Source organism: Falco rusticolus, chromosome 7 (genome assembly GCF_015220075.1).
Source record: "Falco rusticolus isolate bFalRus1 chromosome 7, bFalRus1.pri, whole genome shotgun sequence".
In the NCBI taxonomy this organism is placed as follows: Eukaryota; Metazoa; Chordata; class Aves; order Falconiformes; family Falconidae; genus Falco; species Falco rusticolus.
In genome coordinates this window covers 61,435,415-61,462,933 of record NC_051193.1, presented here as the reverse complement: position 1 = coordinate 61,462,933, position 27,519 = coordinate 61,435,415, and the positions used below count along the sequence as shown (strand labels likewise).

Genomic DNA, 27,519 nt, shown 5'->3' with positions numbered 1-27,519 from the left:
TTAAAAAATGAGCAGGTCAAGCCTTTGTTTGAAAGTGTGGATGGCAACTTCTGGTTAGAGTAGTTGAGCTTTTAGTTTTGAGAATCAGTACTCTTTCCCCTCTAGAATTTAGGTATTGCTATGACAACTGCATTTTTAACTCTTCAGAATCATGTTGGTCAGCTACAGTTGTGTTAAGTTTGATGTGGGGATGATGAGATGAAAAGAGGGCTTGAAATTATGCTGATGCCACACAGAACGGTAATTCTCAAACAATTGTGTTATACCATATGGAGCCTTTTCTGAAGAATTGTAAAACAGAGCACTGAGAATCATCTCTGAGGAAGCAGCAGTGGGTGGTCTGTAGAAGGAACTTATTATAAATGGTTGGCTTAAAATGAACTTGAGGGAATTGCTTTTCTAAATCTCACTTAGGAACATAGTATTGAGTTCACTTTGAGTAACTCTGTTCCTGTTAGGCCTTTTTTTGTGCTGTCTCTAATGTAAACAATACGCCCTTTGAAAGGTGATATAGTATTGTTCTGCTAGTACTGTCTTGTGTATTTTATATCTATATAAACTTTAGAGGGCTTGGCTAATGCGCTTGTTTTACTCGCTTAGAGGAAATGAGCTATCCTTTACAACAGGTCTGCTAGAAACTTAATGCTGTGAAGATACTTTGTAATCTTGTAGAAGTATAATTTGTTTCTTTTGCTCTGTGTATTTATCTGCCTGTAAAGACCCCACTGAAGAAAGGGTCTTTTTTCTCTAACACTTTTGAAAGAGCTTAGAATATAGAAGTTACTGTTGTTGGCAGATGACTTTACAGAGGAATGTTATGTTTGGTTGTTCCTCTTGTCTCTTCCAGCTTCCTTCCACTATCATCTGAAGTATAATTGATCCTTGAGTAAGAGCTTAGGTGCTAAAGCTTCTCCTTGTGTTGTGTTCTTTTTTAATACTGTGATACTGCTTAGCCCTGGTTTTGGCTTCTGGTATTTTCTAGACCCTTTGAATAAAACAGATACTTTCTTGGTATAGCATAGGAAACTGGAAAACAGCTAAACTAAATTGGCTTTTGTTTTGCAAGTAGTTCAGCATGGGCGTAGAGTATGTATCTAAGCATAAAATTACTGTGCTGTGTTGAATGTATTAGACCTGGGGAGGGGGGAGGAGCAGGGAGGTAGATACAAAGGGACTCTATGCAACCTCCGTTTTTTCCAGAATTTAAGGTACTTTCAGTTTTCATCCAGATCAGGTTTTGTAGCATTTTATTTTTTCATTTTCCCATCGTGACTAGAAAACCATGCATTGGAGGTGGTTTTCTTTTGGAAGTAGTGATGAAGAGATTGCTTAAGTTTGTTGTGTGATGATGATGTTTGTGAATTTAATTCCCAGTAACGCAACTTGAACCGTTGTGTCACATGAATACATTTAAAGTCCTTCAACTTTCTGATTGTCTTTGACACCTTTCATAAATGCTTCATTACCATTGCAGATGAAAATGTTCCCTGTTGGCAGTCAGGCTACACAGCATAATTTAACATATGATTAGGCTCTTCAAAATGGTTACAAACTTAACTCAGTATAAATTAAACAGTCCTTTACAGTTGTATATCATGAGTGAAGTAGTCGTGTTTAGGTAGTTATTAATTTTCTCAGCACAGATAAGCATTTTGTTTCTAAAGTTGTGAGAAGTGTGTATGGCCAGGGTGTGCTGCACTAGAGACTGCATATAGACCAGTGACAAACTTGACAGCTCTTAGACTGAATGTTAGAATTTTGGATTGTACTACTTTTTAAAATACAGAAGAAAAAAGCATTTTATTAGTTTCTGTGACCTGTGAAATACTACAAAATAACCATTTAGATAATCCAGATTATTTGCTGAGATTAATGTACTCTGGAGGACCAGAGAAAACAAACAGTGCCCCCGACAATGTAACCACTAAAAACTTTTTTACAAGCTGAAAAATGTGGTGTCATGGCATAAGGCAGACATCGGTATGTCAGATTATATTTTTCTTTCCTAAATTAGACGTTAAGCACATTGGAAACACAGTAGGAGCTAAGAGATTCTGCCTCTGAGAAGTGATCTGCAGTGGATTGTTGCATGATAATATGCCTTTGTGTGAGGCAGTGACCCCCTAAACCTTGGGAAGACAAAACAAAAAGGGATTCCTGAACCATGCGTGTGAATATGTTACCCTGGTGGTTTTAATGATTTCCAGCTTTGCTGTATGGAAAAGCTTGTTACTGTTTGTGTAGTAGCTATTGAACTGCTACATTTTACTAGCCTAGCAGAATATGCTAGACTGTATGATTTTGGTTTAATATGCTAATTCTAAGATATATTAGTCTGGTTGCTGCTATGTAAGCAGCAAAGTTGTCCATGTATTGAGGTTAACAAGAAAACTAGAGTGAGAGCTGGCCACTATGATTTAAGATCAGGATTAAGATAACCTGGGAAAACAAGATGTGGCGGTTGATGCTTCTCTCCTAGAGCTGTTACAGTACCTTGCAGCATTACCTTCAAAGTCTGCTCGTGTGTAACCTTTGTACTTTGTGTTGCTGATATTTGAGCACGGACTTCAAAATTCAGTCCTGAAAAATTTTGCAGGAAAAAGTCTGTATCTTTGTATGGAAGAGCATTTCTGTACTGTAGAATGTGATATTTCTAGAAAAAAATGCAACATCAAAGAAAACAGTGTCTCACTATTCATGAGCATGACATTGAAATAATTTTTGACAATGCAGTTGGAGAAGATTTCAGTTAGCCTTAGTACTTGTAAACATATTCTAAATGTCTATTGATCCTGATAATGAAACTGTCGTGGGACAAATTGCTCTAGCACAACAATGCTGCAAAGGTGAAGGGATTTGAATTTGGGGTTTAGATGAGTTAGTTTCACCAACTACTGTTGAAGTCTTTGGCCCAGTTACTGCCAAACGTTGCAGTGCTGAGATAATCTTTCAGGTTTTTTACATTTGATCATTATCTCATTTTCTTTTCAGTGTAACTTCGGAATTATTTTGTGAGAGAGTTCAGGTTTCGTGTCTTGTGGAAAAATATTTCCAAGAGACGTAGCTCTGTGAAGTTCAGGATATCATTTTGTTTAAGCTTTTTCAGTATATCATGGGACATCTTAAACAAAAGAATAGTGTAAGACAATGTGAGTAAACCAGGTCTTTAATAGCTCCTGCTTCTTTGAAATACAGGACCACTTTTCTCCTTAAAAGTACCTTTCCAACTGTTAGTACCTTTACAAGAATGTTTACTTAAAGCAGGTTGTCAGTTCAGGGGAGTGGTGGGAACGCAGAGAGAAAACTACTGAATTTGCTGCTGTCCATACATGTACTTTGTCTTGACCATACACAGAAACAAAAATAGTGCACTAACAAGGAGTATGGTAAAGGAAATTATTTGTATGGTCATGTGTGCCATAAGGAATACTGCTGGTATTTCTTTTTCTGCTGGAAATAATGTTTTAATGTTGGGGCTTTTATAATCTGTCTTGTCTTTTAAGGATGTTCAGCATTACAGCATCAGGATTCTTCTCGAGGGATGTTAAGGGAAGTATAATTAACTTTTTGTTTTTTAAAATCTAAGCTAAATAGTTTTTTCTTTGTTTAGCTTAGAGCAATAAATGTAGATCTCCAGACTGATGCTGCTCTGCAAGTGGATATCTCAGATGCACTCAGTGAGAGGGACAAAGTGAAATTCACCGTCCATACAAAGGTAAAAGCCTGGGTTTGTGCTAAACATTTTCTTCTGCTTATTGAAAAAAGTGTAACACAATCCAAAGGAAATTAAAGGAGCATTATCTCATGTTTTAAGAGACTGTGTAGCTGCAGTGCTTAAGAAAAAGATCACTAAAAAGTTGAGGTTAAAAAACTATTTAGAAAAAGGTGATGTTCAGCTTTTTGTACTGATGTGTTGTCATGCTATTCCCATGCTTATTAATAGGCGTATTTGCAGGTAGAATTTTTAATATACCTCAGTATTCTTCAGTATATTTTTTATTAATTAGCCATAGTTTCAGATGTATTTCATAATGGAATTACATTGAAGAATCATTTCTAGCTACTGCTGGATTTTGGTTTTGCTGCTTTTTTTGTTTTGAATGTTTATTGATTGCAGAAGCACAGAATAGTTAAGGTTGAATAAAATTTCTGGAGATCATTTAGTTCCGTCCCCACTATTAAATCAGGGGGAATGAGAGCAGTTGCTCAGGACTTGTGCATTTGGGTTTTGAATATCTTCAAGGCTGGAGACTCCACAGCCTCTTTGGACAGCCCATTCCAATTGATTGCTGCACTAATCAAGATGGGTAATTACTGCTATATGAACTTTTTTTTTTGTCAAATCCTTACTTGGATGATTGGCTTATTTTTACAGGGATATTTTTGTTGTTCCTTTAAGGTGTTTTTCTTATGGTATTGAAAAACATTGTGGGTTTTTTTTCTGTTTTGGTGTTTGGGTTTGTTGGTTTGTGTTTTTTTTTGGGGTGGTGATGGTGGTGATTGGTTTTCTTTTTTGTAATTCTTACTCCTTTTCCCCTTCTAGAGTTCCTTACCAAATTTCAAACAAAATGAATTTTCTGTTGTCCGGCAACATGAAGAGTTCATTTGGCTTCATGATTCTTTTGTTGAGAACGAGGACTATGCTGGCTATATCGTAAGTATCGTGCAGCTCTTTTGGTTTGTGTACACTGTTTTCTGTTGGCTGGCTGTATCAAAAGTACTTACGAGTGCTTTTATGTGCAATAGAAATGGCAAATGTTCGTTCCTTCTAAGATCAGATCTCCAGTACTCCATTTTATGCAATTACACAAAATTAATAGTTGAAGCAAGCTTGGAGGAAAGTTCCTGTAGGTTGTCATACTTTCTTGTCTTTCACTCCCAAGGACTGAGTAGTTTACTCTGTATCCAAGTGTATTTTTAGTCCAGTCTGTTAAAAGTGTGGGAGATAGGTGAACTGTATAACTTGGTGATATTGTTTTTGCAAGCTAATGTTTAACTTGTAATTAAGTTTCATGTTGCCTTTGTTTTAGCTGGAATAGCAGAGTGCAGTAACTGAACTCTAGTGATTAGACTTTTCCAGTTTTCATTATGAAGATCAGAATCATTTTACCATCAATTAGTTGGAGGGGGAAAAAAACCAACACAAATACCATCTAGAACTACAGAGAACCTTAATACACAAAAACTTATGTTTTGAAGTTTATTTCAGGCCTCTGGGCAACAGAGGTCCCAAAATTGTCTCCTTATGATACTTCCTATTAAAAATGGGTGCTGCTGTTCATACTTGAATTGCAAATAGGAACGTTTGTCATCCTGGTGTGAAAGTCAAGTATTCATTTTGTGTTTGGGGGGATGTCTACTGACTTGGAAGGTAAACACATATTTATCATTGACTAGTGGGTACATTATGATCAATGTAATCTGTGATGTGTCATACCATTCTTGAGCTAGTCTTTTTTTTTAGTCAGAAAAGCTATTTTAAGTGACTAGACCTTCAGGGGGGTAATAACTAGTTTCAGACAGTTAACTGTAGATGCTGGATTTTTCTTTTCTTAATTCATTAATGTAATGGACAAACATCGGTGAGCTAAAATTTAAGCATATTTTAGCTTTGTTCTGTGTCCCTTTTACCGATAGCAATTCAGGATTAGCTTGAATGCAATGTTTTCTCTTTCAATGCTAATGTACTGTATTACAAGATCAACCTAGAGGCTTGTTTACTGTGTGCTTCGTTATTTCCACAGATATATCTTTAATGTGAATGGTGCTGCAAGAAAGAGCTAGTGCCTGCAAACAATATGGAATGGTTTTTTGGTTTTAAGTTTTGGGGAGTTACGAATTGTGAAAACAATTGTGAAATTAATTTGTTTTCTTTGAACAAGAAATAGTCCTTACCAAATAAGCTAAAACAAAACTAATTATAAAGTAATGATTTCAAGTTTTAATTCATTGTAATGGGAAAGCTAGGTGGTAATTAAACTACTGAAGCCACTAGTTAATACTTTAGTAATCTTCACAGACACTTGGCCAACATTGGTATAGTAATGCAGCATGTCTGACTCATGACTTTATTCATAAGTGCTGTAATGCGTGATGAAAGAGAGAGCTATATATTAAAAAGCTGCAGGCAATCTACAGTTCCTGTACTGAATGGATGTTGTTTGGCTGAGAAGATGAGCGATTAAAAAAAATGTGATTCAATTCCAGATTCCACCAGCACCACCCAGGCCTGACTTTGATGCCTCAAGGGAGAAGTTGCAGAAACTTGGAGAAGGGGAAGGATCAATGACTAAAGAAGAATTCACCAAGATGAAACAAGAACTGGAGGCGTATGTAGACTTGATTACTACTTTTTAATTGTATTTTTTTATATCCCTCAACATTTAGTGCTGTTTGCTGTCCTGTGTTTCTGATTTCACTGGAATGGTTCTCTGTGAGGGACAGGCTTGAGAATCTAGTTGTTGCATAACCAGGGTTATCTTAGTGATCATGATCAGAGCCATTAGGAAAATTGTAGAAATAATTTCATGGAAGATCTTCTGAAACAGGAAAAAAAATCAGCTTGTTCTTGAGCAATCCTTTCATAAGGGAAAAACTAGTTAGATCCTTTTCTTCACAGAACACCTGCAAAGGGAGGAGGTAACCTCTATCTTTTTTAGCTCTGGTTCCACATTTTAGAAGCATAATGAGACTTTAAGGTTTATACATACTGTGATTGAACTAGGGATTTCTGCATGTGGTTGGTACTGTAAACATAAATGCCAACTTTCTAATCCTCAAGAAATACAGAGGTTACTAGAAAATACTTTTGATGCTCCCTTTTTTTTTTTTTGCACAAGGAGAATATACTTCCTGAAAATAATATTTTTCCCTTATTGTGAATTTAATGTATATTGAAATATCTGCTCTAAGGCTTTTTTGTTCCATATTGAGTTACACAGTGAAGTTTCTCCTTGCTTCATCCACTTTCCTTATCATGCATTCACTTCTTTGATCTTTTTCCTGTCATTGGTTTCAGTTTTCAAGTGTATATTTACGCTGCTTCTAGACTGCGTCTATCAAGAGCTCTGAATTGGCAAGAAAAGTACATAGAACTCTTAGAACTGCTGCTTTCTCTCCGAACTCCAGCTGCTGTGAGCAAATGTCTTGAAAAAGCTCTGTGTTAGTGTTATGTACTACATAATTTATGGCAGAGTAGATATACACTTCATATGCAGAAAACTGGAAATTAGCAAAACACTATAGATTTTAAAGAATCTGTGGTTTTCCAGCGGCCCTGATCATGATTCTCTTGTGGTCTGGTTAGGGGTTGGATAACACAGAAAACTTTGGGTTTCTTCTACTGCCACCTCCATCCTCTGCATCCTCCTTTTTTGTCTTCACTGAATGACTACTACTCTCACTGAGATCAAACATCTCCCAACACTGGCCCTGCTGTTTTGCTGGTATGTAAATCTTACCCTCCTTGCACATAGTGGAAGCAAAAGTGTTGATTATCATTTCACCATTTGATGTCAGAATGGGGAAGAGAGCCCCTTCCTCATTTCTAGACAAGTTACGTCTTAATGAATTTGCAAAGCAAAATTAATTCTAGTAAACTTGTATTGATAAGTATGCCTTCCTCTTAATTAAATCACAAATGAGTAATTGCTTTAATGAGTTGGCTGAAATGGGCAACTATGCGATTGTCATGGTTAAACTTGATTATTTTTTTTGGTTGTACCTACCAAATGCAGCATTTAATTTCACTTTTAGAACCACTATGAAGCAAGTCATCCACGTAAGCTTCGGCCCAAAAAGGCTAGGTGCTTTAACATGGAATAAAACACAGCTATCTAAACAGCTAACAAAACTACGTGAACATTTAAATAAGTAAGGAGGGTGCAAATAGGCAAGGGGATGGAGATGGGGAGGAAGGAATTTGCACATCAGCTACATAGTGTTTAGTGACTGTAGTCTGTATCTTAATTTCTTGATTTTTGGGGTGTGGGGAAAGGACAATTAAATGAGGTTACACTTTGAGCAAACAAGTCTGTGTTAGCTAGCCTTAAAAATTAGAATGTATTTGTTGAGTCTTCATTAAAAGTCTGTAATATGTTCGGGCTTCAAATTTCCCCCTAGTATTAACATTGTACTATTTATTTATGTATATGTAAAATATTGTAGTGATAACCTCTACTATATCAACTTATAATTTTGTATCCTTACTGAGGGTCTCTAAAAGCTGCTCAGTAGGCTTATCAAACTTAATTGCTTCACGTGAAATTCTTACATAAATCTTGTTTCTTGTTTTCAGTGAATATTTGGCAATATTCAAGAAGACAGTTGCAATGCATGAAGTGTTTTTGTGTCGCGTGGCAGCACATCCTATTTTGAGAAAAGATTTAAATTTCCATGTATTCTTGGAATATAATCAGGATGTGAGTATTGAAAACTGAGTTGCTGGCAAGAAAAATCAAGATGTACTTTTATGGTAGGATGGAAAATTGATTAAGAGGGCTTTACCTCCTGGAGCAAATTGCATCAATTCCTTCATACCAGACATACTTGTATTGTAGAAGTTAGAAATTCATTTAGTCTGTAGGTGTTCATTTTCCTGTCACCTGGGGAACCAAATGCACTATGTGCTGTAGCCTCAGCATCAAAAATACTAATGTGAATCCACTGTGTTTTGGATTACAAATGTTAGCTTTTGGTGGGGATTTTGTGTGATGTTTATACTTGTCCACTCTGACTTTTTTTTTTTTTTTTTTTTTTGTGGGGAAGGATGATGCAACAAAGATGGAATGCTAATTTTTAGGATTTGGAATGATGGTTTAAATACTGTTGCTAACAAAGCTGGAGAGGATTTCTAATTAAATGTTCTGATAAGTAAAGCCTTATTGTTAGTAATGTAGGTGAAAATTTGGTTAATTTTTTTACTAGATATTGATTGGACTAATTTGGCTATCCACATGTTACGTACTGAGTTACTATCTAATTTTGAGGTAATGGAGAGGACTCTGGATTTATAACAGCTCTTTGATGTTGCAGTTAGTGGTTGCTAATATTGTGCAAACACATTTTAATTGCTTTTTAAAATCGCAGAAATCAGCATTGAGTGATGAGGAAGTCATTGCAAAGACTGGCTCAATTGAGTACATGCTTAACTTCCAAGTATGTTAACAGAGGATCCTCTTGTTGCTCGATGTAGAAATGGTTACTGGTTCAGGAACTCAGTTTACCTAAACTGGACAAATTTAGATGGACAGGAAGGGAGTGACGAGGCTGAAGCCAACATCATCCTCAGTGCTGTGAGGGGTAAATGCTTCTGTGGTCTGAAAATCAGAGATCTGCTATTCTACACTTAAAAAAGCAAAACCTGGTTATACTAGGTTAGCTCAACAGCTATACCATGTATGATAAATACTGTATTATTGATAACTGAAATGTACGCCTTATACATTTGGTATTATCTGCAGGTGCTAGAAGGTGTGGGTTTTTTTAAAAAAATATTTATATACTGGAATAGTATTTTAGGTGATAAAGAACAGTGCAGTAAATGAGTTAGTCTGTCATTCTGGGTGCATGGTGCCCTGTCCCATTAATACAGAGTGTAAGACTACGCAGAGAGCAGGAAAATTGGTTTAGGAGTAGCAAGTTGTGGTATATAGTTCTGGGTGTTTTTTTTAAAGCTTTTCTTGCCTCCAGAAAATGAACTAACTTGATAAATGAATTTGTTTTTCAGTTGAGTGTTCGTGGGAAAAATAAGAAAGAGAAACTTGAAGACTTCTTTAAAAATATGGTTAAATCAGCAGATGGTGTCATTGTTTCAGGAGTAAAGGTGATTACTGCTTAACATATCAAGATCTAAAATGTATTAACATTGTTGTCCCCTTTTTTTAGTGAAAAAGAATTTTACATAACTACAAAAAAGGGATTTTTTTTTTTGTATTGATATCTAGCTTAAGAATTAGAGGCAGAGCATAGGAAAGGACCTGTGGCCCTGGATGCGAGATAACTGAGAGGTATTAGATTGTTTCTGTGAGGGAGGGCTTTCAGTACTTTTTTTATGAAGTTAAGCATTTTTGAATCCATACGTAATTGATAATCTGTTTTTTGTTCTAGCCTGTCATTTTATATAGTGGGAAGGTACACTAGCTTTGAAACTGCTGCAGCTCAGAAGTTGTGAACAGTGTAAATATTGGCCAGCCTTGTAGTATGCTTCTACTGTTTCAAAGCTAAGAGCAGCAGTAGTGGTGATACTGTTTTTCCCAGTAGGTGCCAGAATGTAACTGAGACCAAGAAAAAAAAAATTAATGAAAATTCAATTTCATTTTGACTTTTCCAGAAGTCGAAAGACTATTTTTATAACAAGCATAAAATCTGCAGATGATTTTGATCTCCTTTCTTTCTAGTGGTAACTTTACAATTGCAAGCAAATTAGTGGAGCTAAAGTTTCTAGTTGTAAAATCTTGAGTCTTGAAACTGCTGGGAAGTGGGTATAACCATGCATTAATTATGACTTGGAGAAAAATACAAACTCAACATAACCAGCAGTTTTCCTAAGCACATTGTTCAAAGCTCATGTTGTAGGCTATTCTGTGGTATTGAGCATCTGTGCTATTTTAGAGGGGTTTTTAAATAAATACAAACCAAATATCTCATTGTAATACAGAAAATATTAAAATTTACCTATGTTTACCAACTTGAAAGAAATCTGTCATCAATATCAACATTTCTGAGCTAGGTGTTCATACTGTCTTTGTTGTGTCTGCAGCATCTGTGTGGACACAGGGTGTCTGTCTTCCCCCCCCTCCCCTTTTTCTAGGTAGATGTCTTTTTATTTATTCTATTTTTCTGTCACTGAAGTGGTAGTTAGTAGTGAAATTATTTCCTTCACTTCAGGTTTAGTTATCTAGACCTTTAAGATGCTTGTTACGAGTTCTTAATTCTTACGAAATTCTTCGTAAAACTTCAGATTGTGATAAAATAAGTGAAGTAATCAATTTACAGAAATGGCATTTTAGACAATAAAAATAGATTGTATTTCATGTTACAGCAGTATAGGCAAATTTACTCTGCAGTTGCTCTGTACAGAGTGAGTGAAATCCTGGGTTTTAAATTGTTCTTTTTTTTTTTTTTTTTTGGTAGGATGTGGATGACTTCTTTGAACATGAAAGAACATTCCTTGTAGAATATCACAACAGAGTCAAAGATGCCTCTGCCAAATCTGATAAAATGACAAGATCACATAAAAGTGAGTTTTTTTATAGGGTGAAAATAATACTAGTTAAAGTGTACAGAAGTGGTTTGTGGGGAGCAGTAATTTTTAGTTTTCTTCTTGCATGCAAAAAGGGAATTAATTTCTCCAAGTGTAGTCTTTGGATAGTCTAAGTTTTAATCTGGCTTTCGAAGTTTAGCCTTTGCTGCAATAGACTGGATGGAGTAGGAAAGCCTAATGTGACACTGAAGATATCTTGATTCTTCATGCTGTCTCTTTGAAGAGGAACGCGCTTCATGCAATATTTTTTTTTGAAGTCTGACTCTTAGTTTTTAAAGTGTAAAGATAGGTAATATAACAGTATATGTGATTTTACTCCTAACAAACTTGTTCTTGATTGGATGAGCTTGCATTCATCAGGGTGCAATTTCTTGGCACAGTAGGCATTGCATTACCTTGCTGAGCAGCAAACTCCTATTTGGGCCATTAGTTCTAGACCGGGAAGCCAGGCTTACATTTTGCAGCCTTTTAGAATGAAGACTTGGAATGTGTATGTTGCTTGATTTGTGGGTTCCCTTTTCTTACTGAGGTGAAATTTTCCATTTAGCCATTGATTTCTCCTCCTGAGCTGAGTGCTAACTAACATGATTTCTGGAAGCTCTGGATAGTTTTCTCATGTGCAGTGCATTTATTTGAGAAAATGGAAAATCTTTGGTTTAGAATTAGTGAGTTTTGAGAAGCTCAGGAAAAATTTGACCTTTATTGCCCATGATTTTAGGTTTTTGTGCCCAGATAAGGCAAAATTGAACTAATAGATTCTGTCTACTTTCTTGAAGTTTCTGTCTGATTCACAGAGTCTGTCTTTGCTATCTACAGTGTCCTGGTTTTAGCTAGGATAGAGTTATTTTCTTTTCAGTAGCTGGTGCAGTGCAGTGTTTTGGATTTAGTATGAGAACAATGTTGATAACACACTGATGTTTTCAGTTGTTGCTAAGTAAAAGTCAAGGACTTTTTGGTTGTTAAGGCCCTGCCAGCGAGAAGGCTGGAGGGGGAGAAGAAATCGGGAAGAAATATAGCCAGGACAGCTGACCCAAACTGGCCAAAGGGATATTCCATACCACAGAATGTCATGCTGAGTATATAAACTTGGGGAGTTGGCCGGGGCCTTGGGATCGCTGCTCGGGGACTGGCTGGGCATTGGCCGGTGGGTGGTGAGAAATTGGTATTGTGCATCACTTGGTTTTTTTCCTTTTTGATTTTGTTCCTCTCTCCCTCTCCTTTTCCTTTTCGTTACAAATGTTGTTGTTACCATATTTTGTTTTATTTCAATTATTAAACGGTTCTTATCTCAACCCGTGAGTTTTGCCTTTTTCCCCGTTCTCCTCCCCAGGAGATGGGGGGAGGCGAGTGAGCAGCTGTGCAGTGCTTAGTTGCTGGCCAGGGTTAAACCGCGATATGCAGTAATGTAGTTCACACAAAACCAGACCACAAACCTTTTATGAATCTCCATTGGTAAGGACTGTAAAGTGGATATTGAATGACGTATTAAACCAAGAATTTACTAAGCTCTCCAGATGCTTCTCTTGCTGTTGTGTGAAGAGTGAGTCTTTCGTAGCTTTAGTATTTGTGGTAGGAGATGGAGGGAGTCTGTTATGGCTTAGTGAAGTACTAAGGGACCCTGTGTTGTCTTCATTCGGTTCCCACCTGAAATGGTTTCTGGTGTTTGCTTTCTTAAAATGAAAACTGAACTTCATTCACAGGTAGTTAGGTGCCAGAATTTAGGCAGTGAGAAACTTTCACGTTGTAGAACCCAGAAAATTGTTAGAAATTAGGTTGTAGAGGATCAGATGGGAAAGGATTGATCAAACTCATGACAAAGCTTTACTGGTTTTCAGACTCAAATCGCCTAGGATGCTTATTGACAACTTTGATATTATCAAACAGCAAATTGGGACAAATGGCACCTTTTGAAATTCTGGCTAGGGGAGTAGAGCAACGGCCTGGGAATCCTATTTTGGAAATGAGCAATCTGTAGTTTATGGATAACTTAGGCCTGACAGAGAGCTGCAGGGCTCGCAAAGATACTGACTTCCTATTTCCGGCAGAAAATCTATTTTTATGTCTAAATGGGAGGAATAGAAGGGGAGGCTAATGGCTTTCTAATACCATTCACTGTAACCAACTGCACTGATTCCCTTGGGATGTATGGAGTAATTAATTGGTTGGAAGGTGACCCGCTTATCTGTTAAAACAAGGTTGTGGTACTTACAAAAAAAACCCCAAACTGCTTAAAGGCATATAAACTTCAAAAATATTGAGCAAATATATTTTCCTGTCATTGCGTGGCTCTGTTAGCATTTTCATCTTCCACTTGAGTTTATACTAAATGCTTTTTAAAAAAGCCATGAGTGCAAAGATTTTATTTTTATGATTACTATATAGCAATACCTCACCGATCAAATTATGCAGCCATCTTTATAAACCCTGCTTCTTATTTCATTGTTTAAAATGCTTGAACACTAATGCTGCTTCAACCAGTGACCGCTTGTTGATGAGGTAAGAATTTCCTGAAAATCAGGTGTGTGCTAGAAGAGGTGTTGTGCATATAGCACTGTATTTTTACAGTTTGGATTTTGCATTCAGTTTTCTGCTCTCAGGTACACAGACTTATCCTTTGTTATTCTTAGATTGTGGGTTTTTTTTCCAAATAGCTTTAGGCTTTAGAATCAGATGTCTGTTCAGACTTCAGCCATCGAGTTTGTACACCTTTCACCAAAATAAAACATAAAAGTTGCACAATAAATTTACCCAGCAGAAGCAGGTGCTCATTATATTAAATATTTCTAGATAAATTACGGACTTCATGATTTGGTGAGAGCACCACATTTATTGTGTGAAGTTATCCTTCATAATAAGTGACATGATTGAAATTTTATTTCTGCTTTTATGTTAAAGCATATTCCTTTTAGAAAAACATCTACTCTTGAAGAAAGAGAGGAACTTCAAAATTTTCAGGAATAAGAGGAATGAAATAGTAAAACAAGTGCTTTTTTGTTCTTCTAGATGTGGCAGATGACTATAATAGAATTGGTTCTTCATTATATGCATTAGGAACGCAGGACTCCACAGATATATGCAAGTAAGATACTGTTAATAACTTATGGGGGAATTTGCTAAGTAGCAGTCTTAATGGTGACATGCTGAGATTGGTAGCTCTCTTGTTATGAGAAAAACAGTATTTATTATAGTTGTATCACATTAAGAGATTTTCTTCTTTAGTATTTAATTTCTGTAACTGTCTGCTTTAATAATTTTGCTTTAACATTTGTCTGGAAAAAATGCTGTTTTCTGCAGTTTGTAGAAAATTACACAGATAAGGTGGAGCAGTCCTCACAGAACAAGAAAACAACCCAACTCTTTCACCAGCTGAAGTGTTTTAAGTGCTTTGACATGTGCAGCAAGAACAGGTCTCAGCCCGAGTATACTGATTTTTGTGGGTATTCCCTGTACCAACATCTTGAAAAATAGTTTTGCTGTTCTGGCAATTTTACTGCCTTTAGGAAAAGAAAGAAGTCTACAGAGATCCCTAAAATTTTGAAAATAGAAGAGGTTCTGTATGTACAGGTGTTTGTCTTCCCACCTTTCCGTGATTTGCTTGACTATGAAGCTTGGTGTATCTGAAAGTAGAATTTAGTTAACTAGCTTAAAGATGTTGATGCTTGTGAACATGTACACTTACTAGAGTTGGTGTGATGACAGGTAAGAGAATAGTATGAAAGTTAACTTATTTTTATTAATTTACCTGAATTACAGTGATATACTTCCAAATGTGGTGATAGCTTACATATCAATTACTTTGATTATAGTATTGAGAGTCGATGTAGTTTGTTAGGGTCCATCAGCAATTGCGTCTGTCTTGTGTCACCATGGTACGACTTGACTGTAATTCAGGCTGCTGTTACGCTGAGCCCTTGTATTGTCTCCTGTGGTGAAGATGTGCCACATTGTTGCTCAGCCTCCCTGAATTTGAAGTAGGGTACGCGTCATGTTTATTGTGTGAAGTACATTCCAATTTGAGTGAAGGATGCTTGATAATAGTGTAAGGACTGTTACATTAACCAGAGTGGTGGTGTTTGGAGTTTAATTCACAGAAGCATAAAGAATCCCTGAGGAGCTGTGCCGTTATTCTTTAGTAAAAAACATCCATCCATTATGCTTGCTTTGTCCCTTGCCTTTTCGGAAGTTGTACAATTCCCTGATGTTTGAAGTGCTACAATTTGAAACTATTATGTTGTCTGAGTTGTGTGAATCACAAGTCTAAGCAGTGGCTTTACAGTCTTTATTGCCAGTCATAGATTATATTTTGAGTTCTAGAAAGTAACGAGACTGTTCAAATTAATGTTTTAATATAAGCTGTTTCCTTTGTGCAGGTTTTTTCTGAAGGTGTCAGAGTTATTTGACAAAACAAGGGTATGTACTATGAAAACTTTTTAGATAAGTTTTTTGTGTACATCCCGGAAGTGGCAGGACATCTTGTGTCAACTAGACATTAATATGTGGATGTTTTGTGGATGCTGCTCTATGAAGCATCTGAGCAGTGTATGGTAGGCAATGAAAAAGCATGAGATTTCAGTCATCTGATTTGTAAAATGATAGATCTTTAGGAGCTTTCAGTCTACTAAACATTTCTAGGCAGTCTTCCTGTCTTCTGTGCAATACACTAGTAAAGTTGCTGTTCCTCTAAAATGCTTGGAGGCCTTCCATACTTGTTACTGGGTATCACAGAATTTGTTACGGAAAAAAGAAATGAAGAAATGTAATCCTCAATCCAAAAAATGTCAGTCATGAAGCTTTTTTTCTGGAGCCAAGATCTGTTTCTGCAATTAATTGGCTCAGAAATACTACTGCTGATGTGCCTAGCCAGATTTTCAGATATTTTGTCTCTTCTGCCTTATTTGTTTGGCTTGATAGAGCAGAAGATGCATGCCACACATATCAGGAAGAGTTTTGAATTAAAAACGTGTGCATTTCATAAATGCAGGCAGTTGTATCTGCATAAATATATACTTTAAAGAAAATTAAGTTATTGGAACTTCTTGCTTTGACCTAAAATTTTGCCTTTTAGAAATTTTATTAAAAATTAAGATTTAAAAAATGCACTTGCAGACTCTTTCTAAATTCGTATACATGTCTGTTTCAAATACAAGCAAGTAACTTTATTGATCTTTTGGACCATTTAATAGATGCAGTTGCATAACTGTCCTGCGAAGGTGCCTTAAAAATGTGTTTTCCTTTGATCTCAAAACCAACACAACTTCTTGTGCAACTCTTTATACTAGATAAGTTTGTTTCTCTGCAGTTTTTGTAATATGCGATACATATAATTGAAATTGGGAAGAAAGTGCTGTTTAATGTAGAAGCTAGTTCTCAATTACTGCTCGCACAGTAGGTTATTGCTTACATTTTAATACAAAATTCTAATACTGTTTCTTATGATCCATCTTTAAGTATTCTGTCACAAATGATCTTAGTTTTTGAAAAAGAATCTGTCATGTACTGTTGTATATTTTATGTTGTATTTGCATCATACAAACGAATACCTAAAGTCTAGATTTTTTTAAACTGATGCTTTTACTTACTGTTTTACCAGAAAATAGAGGCCCGGGTATCTGCTGATGAGGATCTTAAACTTTCTGATCTTCTGAAATATTACTTAAGGGAATCTCAAGCTGCTAAGGTGAATCTATGGGGTTTTGTTCAGGGAAATAATGTTTCTTTTTTAAAAGAGAGAGAGAGATAAAGGATCATATCGAGAAATACACAGTAGATAGGTTAAAATGCTGCCACCTTTAGCCTGCAGTTTCTCCCTCAACTGTATTATACTGTGTATGTATATATACATCTCTGTTGTATGTAAGGAGTAACAATGCAGTTGCTGACTGTGGGACTGACTGGAACTGTGTGATCCACTTATCAGGCCAAATTGTGAAGCATGATTAGAAACAGTGGAAGAGCTGTTGGTGAATTGTTCATGTGTTTGCAATGTGTTTGCTGCTTGTAGGCTGCAAACAATTCTACCTTTTTTAAAAAAATTAAAATTGGATACTCCAGATGACTTCCAAGTGCTGATACAAACACACATGGGCCAAATTCGTTATTCTATACCTACAGAAAATTCCATTCTTAGTGTTGTTTGATGTAAGATGATAAAGTGACATGACAGAATGAGGAAGTGTTTGACAGAAAATGTCTGTAGTTAGAAGATGACAGCAATAACTGTTGCACAAAAAATGCTACTGCTGGTTTTTGGGCCCTGTGTGTATTTCAAATACATAATATAAACATAGTTTGTTTCTAATCTAAGAAGCTGTGAAATTTCCCGTGATTGCCTCTTTGTGTAGGCTTTTTGGAATATCATTTAAGCCATCTGTTGCTAGTCTCTGTCAGACATGATGCAGCCTAAACAATATTATATTGCGAGTCTGATCCAGTGTGGACATTCCTGTGACTTGCAGGATGAAATAAAAGTGAATTCAAATAGTTTAGTAAGAACTCAAATACAGCAGGAAAGACTAAAATGAATCTGATATTTCTTATTTTTTTTATTACTTTGTATATACTAAAATCCTTGGATAGATCCTCGTAAACTCTATACATCCTTTTATGCTTTTTTTTATAGGATCTCCTTTATAGAAGATCTAGGTCACTAGTGGATTATGAAAATGCTAATAAGGCATTGGATAAAGCAAGAGCAAAAAATAAAGATGTGCTGCAAGCTGAAACTACTCAGCAAATATGCTGTCAGAAATTTGAGAAAATTTCTGAATCTGCAAAACAAGGTATTTGGGTTGTCTTTGATCCTACGTTACTGCTTGAAAATTAACAGATTTTAGGATATTTTTAACGAAAACAGATTTTTTGTTCCATTTCCTAAGCAGAACTATTATCTTTTAAGCAGCATTTACTTATTTTGGAAAGTTCCAGTGATATTTTCCTTTGGCTTCTCATAGCTCCATTAGGCAGAACAAAGTCGAAATGCAAATTACTTGTTAACCACTTTCTTTTATATGCATAAGATAGGATACAAAATTATAATTGCTATCAGTAAAGGCAAACCTAATCTTTTAAAGTATTGTTGAAATTTCTCCTTCTGGTTTTATGCATTCTTCTGCGAAGGCAGCAGTCTGTCACAGAGATGACGCTACATTAGAAAAGGGAGAGATCATGAAATGAGATTTCACTGAAGTTGCAGAGTTACAATAGTTCTACAGAAATAGAACGTTATTTACATGTTGCCTTTTTCCTGGAACCTTACTCTCATTTTTTTCTTTTTTATTACACTAAAATTGTTGTGAATTAGTAGGAATCTGACTCATTTGGAGCAGATTTGTTCAAGGTTTAAACAGAGTGCTCTTCTGTTTTTATCATTTAAGAGTTTTTTGACTCTGTAAATCTGGCTAATGATTCCTATTAATGAGACAGTGGAAAATGAATGATCCTATTTAGTCATAAAGGTATATGCATAATGCGTACTTGTTTTCTCTGTTCTTCATTCTAGTTTTAACTTGGCATCTTCCCTAAAGACTTTCACATATCAGCCTAGAATGAGCAGTGCACATAGAATAAGAGAATTAAATGTTTAAGAGCATCCACATTACAGTCTTTTCTTTCAAAAGAGCTTTGCTTCCACAGATGCAATGGTGGTTTGTTTTCATCCAGTGGTGTAGCATTATCTTTGAGCCTGGAATGTGCTGAGATTATACTTGAGTTTTTTTCCTGTTGCCTTCTTTCACCCTTTAGCTCTTCCATCCTGAAGGAAACTGTTAACAGTTGAGGGCACTAGCAATAATACTGTTAATGAATCCATTTTTATTTTCTACAGAACTGATAGACTTTAAGACAAGAAGAGTTGCAGCATTCAGAAAAAATCTGGTGGAACTAGCAGAACTGGAATTAAAGCATGCTAAGGTAATTGTGTTGCTTTTTGGTCTGTATTTAAACTGATTTTAAATATTATATGCTTGCATAACTAGAATGGCTGCATTTGTTGTGTGATACACGTTTCACATTCAGGAGAACTTTGAATAGTAGAGGGGGGGAAAGTACAAGTGAAGTATCTCTAAGGGACTAGTGTGCTTGAGGTGCCTTTGGAAAAATCTTGAAGACTATTTTGGCTTCAGTTTTGTGTTTATCTAGCTATTTGGTATTCATAGCTGCACATCTTGCCATTTTAGTGTGAGATAGGAAGTAGTTTCTCCTGTCATGCAGATGTTGGGGTCACTTGATGTATAGGATAGGCTAACTATTAAGCATGAGATCACACAGGCCTGTCTGAAGTCAAAGCAGTGTTACTCTGAGTAAGGTTTTTGAACCTTTTTACCTTTAAAGTGTGAAGTGCTAACAAAAGAAGAATGTCACAGAGTCTTTTCAGTAAAATAATTTTTTGCAGGAAAAAAACTTTTAAAGGGACTGTACTGTCCTTAAATTTCACAATGCATTTGATTCCTTTAATCCATGAGATGAATGGTTTTGGTTAAATCAAACTACCTCCTCTGATTTCATAGACAACAGTCTTTTACTAACAGCCCTGTAGCAGGAGGTAGTTTTCTTTTAGAAGTCAACTCTAGTATTTCTCATTCTCATCACAAATCTGAAAGTGTGTTAACTACTAAGCTTTGAATTTACACGGAATAGATCTGTTGAAAAGACTAGTTAAGAGTTGTATAGTGTTGCTCAGTTAACTTGTTTTGCTACTTTACACTCATTTCAGTTGTGTTGATGGTGTCATTCTTCATTCTGCCAAACCCACTGTTTGGAAAACTATTGCACCGTAAAAAGGGCTGGTTTGAGGACCTTTTTTCTTTCTTTTTTTTTTTTTTTTTTTTAATCTTTGAAGGTATAAGTTCAGTTTGTTTGGACATTTAGCTGGTAAAGTAATCAATAAAGTCTGGAATACTCCTTTTCAGATGTACAGTGCTTGCTTTAATGTGCTGTATCAGAAATTCAGCTGTATTTCCCCCAAAGTCTTAAAACTTCTCGTAATACATTGGCACTATTCAGCCTTCCTACTTCTCTGTGTGTAACAGCTGTCTATATCCAGCCCTGCGTCTCCCAGAAATGCCCATGTTTGGTCATGAATGTACTGGTTACAGGTTTTCCTGTCCTAACAGTCAAACATGCAACAGGTTTTATTGATTTGCCATATCATGCTTCAATAAGGGAACGAATCCACAGCACTTCTGTCCTGCTTCAGTCACTGACTCTTCATCATCTCTTGTAAGTGACCCTTGCTGAAGTCCCCACATGCCCTGGAGTGGAATGCTTAAAAAAAAAAGTCTTTATCTTCTAAAGTATCCTTAAAGAGTCAATTGTATTAACTCTCTGTGCAAATCGAAGTTATGTATTCTCGTGAATTTTGACAGCTAATAACTCTGGAAGATGGGGAAAATGCTTAATTTCTGTAGCTTTCAACTTACTTGATAGGTATTTTTTGGTGTCCTCAGTTTACCTGGAAGAGCTTGAATTTTTGTAGCCACTCTTCTTTGTCACCACAGCCCGTGTTTAAGACAGTTCTTCAGATGGTCTGTTTCAGTTTGTGACTTACCTTGTCTTAGTAAATTCACTAACAAGTAATAGAAACTTTGAACTGTAGTCCTGTTTTTGAAGATGAACTATTTTTTTCCTGACCCTTTTCACCTAATTTTATCATGGAACACTGTAAGATTCACTAGACAGTTTGGAATATTTAAAGCTTTACAACATAAAAGGTCATTTTGACTGAGGGTGACAGTTCTTGAAATTTTAATAAATGTTGTGACTTGCCGAATGAAAGGGTATTTTGTTTCTCACTAGGTTTGAAAGTTCTGTTTTTTCAAAGCCTGTGTTTCATATTTATCAAAACAAGCCACCACAGATGGATCAGTTTGGTTACTGTGCTTTTATTTCTACAATTCCTACAAGTGCAATAGATCATGTTTTTCAATTTTATATGATGGGAAATTTTCTTGTTAATGCTATAAGCAGTGTATTTGAGGATAGTCTTATGGATAGGTTTTCATTAGTCTGTAGAGAGTATTGAAGGATGAAATGGTTTGGTGGAAACTTTCTGAGGTAGTTCTGTCAAAGGAAGATATGAAAAGACATGGGATTTTTTTTGAGAGAGAATTGTGCCCTGATGTGTGAAGAGCAACGTTAGGGAGGAACATGAAGGTTTATGCTTGTCCCGGAGGGGATGTTTTTATAGTTGTTGCAATGCAAATCATGAGCAATGCACCCATTTCAGGAAGGCCAAGTAGCCCTGCTTTTGGCTGGGCTAAACTGGGATGTTTGTAGACACCCAATCCCTCTTGCAGTAGAGCCAAGAGGGTTGGCAGAAGCAAAAAGCAAGCTACTTTTTCATGTAGGCAGGCAATAAATTAATGAAGTCAGATCAAAACCCCCCTGCTTTAAGGTTCTGGACAAAGTGCTTAGCCTGCTGCTGTGTCAGTCCCTGTCTTCATGCTTTCGCAGCTACTGGAGGCAGATGACGTTTTAGCAGCCCCCAGCTGGAAATTGCTTGGCTTGTCAATGGCATGTGGTGCACAGCACTCCCAGACTTCCTAACAGGTTGTGTTACTCAGGTCTAAGTGCTCTTTCCAGCAAAAATGCTGGCTGAGGGCAACAGATAACACTGCTGCAAGACTTGCTACAAGCCTTCTGTTGTGTGGGTTTTGCTGGCACAAGTGCCTCCAGACTAGATGGCATGCAGGTGGATCTGTCTGTGAATCAGACTAGCTGTGTGTCTCCTGGATGTGGAGTGGCCTGGCACAGAAACCACAGGGGTGAAATCTGATGCAGCAGTGGGTGCTGCACTCACCTGAGAGGCTGTCTTTGGGAGGAATTCAGCCACAGGGAAGGCTGCTGAATTTCTTACTGTTAAAAGTTATTTGCTCTGTGCGGAATGAAAAACACAAATCCCAAAACACAGAGATCGCTGCATTGAAGAACTCGGAATGCCCAGTGGATTGAGAGACTGTTCTGAGGCATAGCTTCAATTTCCTGAGCTGTATCTGGCCGTGTGGCTCTAGAAGACTGAATAAGGAATCAAGATAGGGAAGTCAAGCTTTTAGTAGATCAAGGACACTGTATATACAAATACTAAATACACTCTCTCTGCTCAGGTACTACTTCTTTACAAATACTTGTTTTAATCTGCTAATATTCTCTTATCCTTTCCTGGTTGCAGTTCAAGTCTTTTGAAAAAGCTAAAAATTAGACTGTGGGTTGAGATTGCTTTAAGTTGATGCAAGTATACACTACTGCCAGTAAGGATGATGATGCATGACTCTCCCTTTCCCTTGTGTTGGCATTATTAAATGTTCAGCTGCGTAGTAAGGTGGAGCTAAAAATTGCTCTGGGTTTTTCTGAGCTTTACTTTCAGTCTTGTTTTCACAGCATCCCTTGTGTCAAAGCACACAGTTTTGGCTGGGAGGGTGTGGGAATAAAAGAGAGCTGCCACTTCATCAGTAGTGTGTACCCTAGATTTACTTAAAATAGCTGCCAAACTGCAACTTTAGATTCTGCGTGGTCTCTGACCTATACTAAACAGACTGATGTTTCTTTTTCTATGGCCGTTCTGTCTGATTATCCCGCTAGGTAGTGTTTAGCTTCTCTGTTGCTCGCTTTGTGTTTCTTCATGACTTCATGCAGCTGTAGCTAACGTAAGACCTGATTAAGTGTGTGGGCATTTAGTGCAGAGGCTGCATTTAAACCTATTCAGTATTTTAAACAGTGGATTTTGAGGTGTTCCTGTGTTGGACTTCATGTTCAAGAAGGGAGGTTTTATAGTTAGTGAAACTGCTAAGGTTATAATCATATACTTAAAGTATTTATAACCTTGGCTATACTTTCAGAGTATTTTGACATATGAATTGTAACTAAGACAGCCACTTCCTCAAAAAAAACCCAAAATCTAAACATCTCTTTCCACAAGTAGTAATATGTACGTTCTTGCCCCTCTGGGTTTTTGTGGAAAAAGAATTTGTTGCATTACTAGCAACAGATGTCTGTTTGGAACTGACAGAAGAAGGGAGTAAGCAAAATCCAGCGCTAAGGGATTTGGTTAAATGCTTTGTCAGTAATTCTTTCTTTCCTGGAAAGGATGTTTCTGTCACCGTGGTTCTGCCAAGAACTGTAATTTCCAGAGCTTAGGAGTCTGAGCTGGCAAGAAACACTTTCTGAATCTGAATTTATAGGATTTTCTCGAGCTATGCTGATCTCAATCAAATGTCAGATGTTGCAGCCAAAAAGAGTAACGGCTCGCAGCCTTTGTGGTCCTTCATTTATTATAACTTAAATAAGGTTGTTCTTATGAACTTTGTAAATTAGATTTAATGAAAATGCATGATATGCCTATTTAGAAAATTTCAGTAGACTGGCAGAGTCTGGTGTGTAAAGGACATCTTTGGTACCACATAGTGGCCTGTGAATTGCAAGTATGCTTCACGCTGCTGATGGGCTGCAAGGAGATGACCAGAAGATTACTGTCACACTTTGTGGACTGCATGCATGTTACCTGCAACAAGTGTACTTCAGACTGAAGTACTGCATTTGAAGATTGAAGACTGAAGCATTCCTTTTTGTTCATTACAGCCAGTAATCAGCTGTTCAGTAACGAAGACCTTAAATTTATGAATTCTGTACACTACAAAGATGGGCCACCAAGTCTATGCATCTCACATATACTGAACTTCTTCATATCACAGAATTACAAGCCATCTAAATAGCTTCTGACTCTCCTCTGCCAGTATAGGCATAAAAGGGCAAAAAAAGCAGTTGAAGCCATAACTGAAGTCATTGTCTCCTGGATAAGCCTGAAAAGGATTCAGTAGGCACAACTGGGAATCTTCTGCTTTGAAGCCTTTAATTCAGTTAATGGTTTAATCTGGATTATAAGAACCTTATATGAGGGATAGAATTACAATTTCTTACCTTTGTGGGCTGAGGGCTGAGTGTCTTTATGCCTGTATACCACAGGTCACTTAGAATGCTTTCAACTGAAAAAGTAAGAATTACAGATTCTTTAGTACTTGTGTAGACTATTTGTCATGGACATGCAGATCACAGCTACTGATACAGTTTAATTACATACTTTTGTCTGTTTGAAGTTTTCTTTACATGTTTCTTTTTTGATCCAAAATTTTTTTTTAGAAGGAAGCAGTTTCTCCCATGTTTGTAACTGGGCATTCGGACTGCTTTGTTCTTGCATTTTGTCTGAACCTGATAGGAAGTACTTTTAACACTGTTGACAACCTCTAACGTTGTTTCTTACACCGAAATTTCAGATTTGGGAACAAATCTAGTACAGCTCTTTCATAGTGAGTAGCCAATAGTTTAAAGTTATCTAAGCATAAAGGAGTGCACAAAATAATGTGAATATCAGGTTGCTTTTGGGGTTTTTGGTTGGTTTTGTTTGTTGGGGGGTTTTTTTGTTGTTGGTCCCGTCCCCCGTCCCCCCCCCCCCCCCCAGGTAAATCCTGTCTTACTTGTCAATCACATTTGCTTAATTCACAAGGTTGTCTTTTTAAAGTGTCAGTTCTGTAAATTCATTCAGAAATCTGAAAGTCAGCCTGTATGTTTTTATGGTAGTTAGATTGCTTTAAATAAGATTAAAAACTGACGTACAGGTGTTTGAAAAGAATGGCAGAACTTGGCCTTTAGAGATAAGGCTTAGTTAATGATCTGATAATCACTTCTGTAGTTCCAGCTCTAATGGCTAAGTGCCTGGCTAAGCATGTAAATCAGTCTGTTGCCTTTCAGACAAGGCCGGTCCTTGAACAGAGCTAGGAGCTTAGATGGCTGCTCTAGCAAGGAGATCCCGAGTGCTGTCAATTGGTTAACACTTCTTGATGAATTCAGTATTCTGTATAATATATGAATACTTCTGCTTTGGGAGTAATATTCCAATAATGCCAATACTGTATTAAAAAAGGAAAACTTTGTAACTTTGAACTTCATTGCTAAAAGGGTGCTCTGCAGTGAATAGTTTTTATGGCCAGGCTAGATCCTCAGGAAGAAATGTGGAAAGGGTACTAAATGCTTATTTTTGAATCTCAGGTTGGCTCCATTTAGTTCCATGACACAATGCTCCTACATGCCAACAACTCTTTGAGATAAAAGTTACTTACACAAATATTTCTACATAAGCTTAGTACCTGCCTGTTCTCCTTTAGTGGTGCCACTGATATTTAAAAAGAACATCTTTTTATCACAAGTGTGAAAGAAAGTAGGTAAATGTGGTCATATTTTTCTTTATTTTTACAGGGTAACTTACAGCTGCTGCAGAGCTGCCTGGCGGTGTTAAATGGTGACACATAAGCTACACTCCATCCTCCCACTAACAAGGGCTGCCCTCCTCTGGATTTTGTTTTCATGACTTCACGTAGGCATTTACAATTCACTGGAGAAAACATTTGACAAAGTGCACATAAGCAAGCTCCTTCTTTCAAAAGAATTAAAAAAACCTTCTGAAAGTAGCTCCAGACTATATGAAGCAACAGCATACTTGTTATACATACATATTCCTGTTTATTTAATCATTATATGCTTTCATTGTTCAGAAACCAAATGCTCTGGTTTTGTGAAAATAGCCAATATAATTATGTTCATGTTATGAATACTATGATACGGCTACCAACCTTATTTACCTTTGTAAGTAATTTCTGAAGTTCACCATTTGAAGCACATTGTTCAAATGGCCTAAATATTACCATTAGATATTTGAATATTGTTACTATAATGGCATTGTATACACTGTCTTTAGGTTTTTTTCCATGTACTGATATCAAGAAACTTAATCTTTTTTTCAATTGTGAACATTTCTTAGAAATTTTGGAGAACTTTGTGTAACCTTTATAACTATGATTTAAAAAGAAAAGCAAATGCATTAGTATGTTTGCCTTAACTTGTAGACTAATCCAATTATTGTAAAATAAACCATGAAATTGATGATTTTTCTAAAATTATGCAGACATTGTATCATCTGTAAGCTTAATATTTTCTAGTAAATCAGATTAATTAGCTTTTTCTCTAGTCACCCTGTAAAACCATTGAGTAAGTATTGGATTGGTCTGACACTTCGCACCCAGTAATTTTTCACTTGCATTCTCAGGTTTATCTGTTTGTCTGTTACTTTCCTACCCAGTGTACTTAAATTGTTTTGAGCTTGGTGGCTGACTCTGCAATTTCCTTGGCAGAAATGCTTTTCAGAGAACTTTTTTGGTTTCTTTTTCCAGAAAGGGGAAATAAAAGTAGCGGAAGGGAGTTCAGAAGGTGCATAAAATACCAATGAAATGCAATACTGCCCCATGTGGATACCGTTAAGAAGCTTTGCTTCGGAAAAAAAGTTAAGGTGTCCCCAGTAAAGGAATGCCCGAGAAGGATCTCATTCGGCTAACTAGACTTAAAACTTAGAGCTCTGGATCCAGTTTTATTTGTTGTATTGCTTTGTCTCTCTTACTTGAACCTTGAAACTTTTCCAAGAGGTGCTGTCCTGTTGTGTAATTTCAAGATGTCATAAAATTAGGTTTTACTTGACAAATTGCTCTTCACAGTGGGATTGCTGCTTCATATGGGTTTGTGGCCCTCCTGCGGAGCAGCAGGATTTTGGGTGAATGGGATGTTTGGAGGTGCAGATCCACGTAAGTCAACGCCTCTGATTAACAGACTCCCCATACTGCCGCACAGAGGTGTGTGCTTTGGGTTTTGCTTTTTTTTTTATTATTATTTTTTTCCCCTCAAGTAGGGTGAATTGCACAGCGCGGTGTCCTTCCCCTGGTGCCTTGTGCATCAGAACATTTCAGAGGCAGAGAAGTTTCTGAGCTGACCAGCCGCAGGCTTGGAGCACCAGTGCCAGGTGGCTGTTAGCAACTCTCCCAGCGCATAAAATGTTTTCCATCAGTGGCTGCTACGATAATGCTGTGCTGATCGTTTTCCAAATATAACAGGTATAATTCCTAAGGAACTCATCTATAAATAGACTATAAGGGACAAAGATTACAATGTATATACAGTGAACAAAATTGTAAATATTTTAAGTAGGCCGTGGGAACAGTTTTTAGATTAGTCCTCGCTGTTCAGTGTTACTGGCTCATTAAATTTTTTCCAAGCCTGTTGGTATCGGGTGTGTCTCTTAGCGCCCGCCTCCGCAGCCGCGCAGCGCGATGGAAAACGGGGTCCGGCGGCAGCAGCGGGACCCCCCCGGCGCTGGGGCAGAGCGGGGGGCGGGGCCATCCGGGGGGCGGGGCCATCCGGGGGGGCGGGGCCGGGCGCCGTGCCCC

The 27,519-nt window shown here is 37.0% G+C and overlaps 1 protein-coding gene across 3 annotated transcripts in view; it reads left to right on the top strand.

The window, feature by feature from the left end:
- The window catches only part of SNX6 (sorting nexin 6), a 29,405-nt gene extending 2,055 nt beyond the window's left edge, over positions 1 to 27,350 (top strand). For 2 of the 3 annotated variants that reach the window (XM_037395079.1, XM_037395078.1), the window contains exons 3-14: positions 3,611 to 3,715; positions 4,544 to 4,654; positions 6,208 to 6,329; positions 8,297 to 8,420; positions 9,728 to 9,823; positions 11,134 to 11,239; positions 14,267 to 14,342; positions 15,634 to 15,673; positions 16,854 to 16,940; positions 17,883 to 18,042; positions 19,086 to 19,171; positions 25,505 to 27,350. In XM_037395079.1, the coding sequence (XP_037250976.1) occupies positions 3,611 to 3,715; positions 4,544 to 4,654; positions 6,208 to 6,329; positions 8,297 to 8,420; positions 9,728 to 9,823; positions 11,134 to 11,239; positions 14,267 to 14,342; positions 15,634 to 15,673; positions 16,854 to 16,940; positions 17,883 to 18,042; positions 19,086 to 19,171; positions 25,505 to 25,558 (1,167 nt within the window). In that variant the 3' untranslated portion in view covers positions 25,559 to 27,350. Of the gene's footprint in view, positions 1 to 3,610; positions 3,716 to 4,543; positions 4,655 to 6,207; positions 6,330 to 8,296; positions 8,421 to 9,727; positions 9,824 to 11,133; positions 11,240 to 14,266; positions 14,343 to 15,633; positions 15,674 to 16,853; positions 16,941 to 17,882; positions 18,043 to 19,085; positions 19,172 to 19,973; positions 24,005 to 25,504 lie in introns of those variants that run through there. The other variant, XM_037395080.1, reaches the window with a different exon arrangement.
- Positions 27,351 to 27,519: the final 169 nt, after the last annotated feature.